The sequence below is a fragment of the Nothobranchius furzeri genome, chromosome 4, assembly GCF_043380555.1.
Source record: "Nothobranchius furzeri strain GRZ-AD chromosome 4, NfurGRZ-RIMD1, whole genome shotgun sequence".
In the NCBI taxonomy this organism is placed as follows: domain Eukaryota; kingdom Metazoa; phylum Chordata; class Actinopteri; order Cyprinodontiformes; family Nothobranchiidae; genus Nothobranchius; species Nothobranchius furzeri.
The window spans coordinates 14,209,363-14,211,637 of record NC_091744.1 but is presented as its reverse complement, the minus strand read 5'-3'; the positions used below and the strand labels follow the sequence as shown (position 1 = coordinate 14,211,637).

At 37.9% G+C, this 2,275-nt stretch overlaps 1 gene segment (V, D, J or C); it reads right to left on the bottom strand.

Moving 5' to 3' along the window:
- Positions 1–220: 220 nt before the first annotated feature.
- On the bottom strand, positions 221–665 carry LOC107373165 (immunoglobulin heavy variable 3-30-3-like). The segment is given in 2 exon segments: positions 221–525; positions 611–665. Coding segments are annotated over 2 exon segments (360 nt in total).
- Between the last annotated feature and the right edge of the window lie 1,610 nt (positions 666–2,275).

Genomic DNA, 2,275 nt, shown 5'->3' with positions numbered 1-2,275 from the left:
GTTTACTTCATCAGAATCTTCATATTTTATGTTTTCACGCAGAATTCTAACCAGAAAGGCAAAAGCAGCTGATGACATGGGTGTATTCTGGGCTAGTTTCTCCTGTCAAATAAGTCAGTTTTCAAATTATCAATAGTATCAGAATGCCCCCTCTGGTGGTTTTATGTCACAGCTGTTCAGACTCTGAGGGGGGTTTTGTTCAGCTGTTCTGATGTTTGTGTCACTGTGGCTCTCTGGCACCGTAATACACAGCAGAGTCTTCAGGCTGCCTGTTCTGCCCATTCAGAGTCACTGTGTTACTGGAAGAGTCTAAATCAATGTTGAACTTGTTCTTCAGGGAATCTTTGTAGGATGAATATCCAGTATATTTTCCACCAATCCACTCCAGTCCTTTTCCTGCAGGCTGTCTGATCCAGTGTGTCATGTAGCTGCGCTGAGAATAAGAGACCTGACAGCTGATGGTCAGACGCAGATCTGGCTGCACAGTCACAGAGGCTGGCTGAGTCAGCTGTTCACACTTCACACCTGAGAAGGAAAACATCATGAATCAGTCACAACAGTAAACAGTCAGTAAGTCTGATCAGACTGTTTGAGTCTCAGTCAGACTCACAGGATCCAGCAGCCAACAGCAGCAGCAGCAGCAGTCCTGTTCTACAGTCCATCATGTTCAAATGTCTGTTGCTGTTTTCTGTCGTCCTCTCTAGATAAATAAGAGCTGGAAGATGTTTTACATGAACTCCTCCTCACAGGAAGGAAACAGCCTCAGACTTTTATGATATGACGAAAAAACATTTTAAAGCAGTCTTAAAAGATAAATATAATAAGAAATTTTATTTTTTGAAAGCATTAAACTTTGTAGATTTTTATCTAAATCGTTGCTTCAGGTTTTTTACAGGACAACAAAGATGAGCTCATGAATTGGCGTTAGCGTTGTAAATAACTGTTAATAAAGTTTTTCTTTTCTTTTATTTGTTTCATCCTGAAACTCCATTTCTGAAACGATTAGACAAAAATAATTTTAAAAAATAGCCACGTTTTTTCTTATTTTCAAAGAAAAGATCAAATGTTGTAGTTGGGGATGACAGAATATTTTGTTTTTAATGTAATATTTTAACAATTATTGATCTGCTAAGTCATTTTGTTTCTTGTTTGAGTAAAATGTTAATATTAATAATTTATGAGCAATAAAACTAATGTTACTACTTAAAAATGAAGAGTAAATAAAAAAATCAATTACGGCAAAATGTGTTTTAACCTTGAAGCAGAAATTATGGTTTGGTGGTTAGTTTACAGATTTATCATCAACTATATTTTATTACTATTGGTTATTTAATGAAAGGGAAGATGATTAGAATTCAAGATTTACTGATGAAGTCTGATCATATACTGCTTGGAGTGAAAATGTCTATCCAACCTGTAAAAACCAATGAATTCATGACAATAATTCTGTGTTAATAATCTGATTGTTATCACTGAGATTAATAAGAACTTTCATTATGAAAATGACAAGACTGAATCAATAATCTAAATTGTTAAAGGTCTATAAAACCTCCCAGCAGTTAAGCTTTCAGGTCTTTGTGAATCACACCCAGCAGGCCTTTATAATGATGACCAAGATAGAAAACTGCAGTCAGGACTCTGAGCTCACTTTTAAATTAACGTAAAACCACTTATTTACTACAGGATTCAGTAGAAAACATTTGTTTACAATGTAAAAAGCCAGAAAGCTGATCAGCACTTCTTGTGTTTCTGGAAACAACAGAATGAATAAGATGATGATTATTTATGGTTTTAAAGTTGCTATACGAATCTGAAAAACAAGCTAGGTTTTTAACGCAAACACGGTCACGGAACACTCAACCCCTCCCCTTGGGTATCTGCCCTGGATCCACGTTCAACAAAACTGGAAACTCAATCCACGTCCAACAAAACCGGAAACTCACATTGCCAGAGGAATGGAGGTAGTGCTAAACACCAGACACAGTTCAAATTACAGGGGAGCTAAGGGGAGCCCCACTCCCCTGATGAGTGGTGATGAGCTCCCCTAGAAGCACTCAAATGACACACTCAGGGGGAGCCCAACAAAGATCAAGTTTATGTGGCCAACTGCATTCTGCAGACGGCCACAGTGGCATTCTCAAAGTCGTGCCTCCAAAACAATATAACTAACTCAAGGTCATTCATGTCAGCTCATATTCTCTGGTACTTTCTGTCCTTTATTCGTGCCTGATGCGTTCCGCTGCAGCAGAGCTTATCACTCATGTTCCGGTGACTT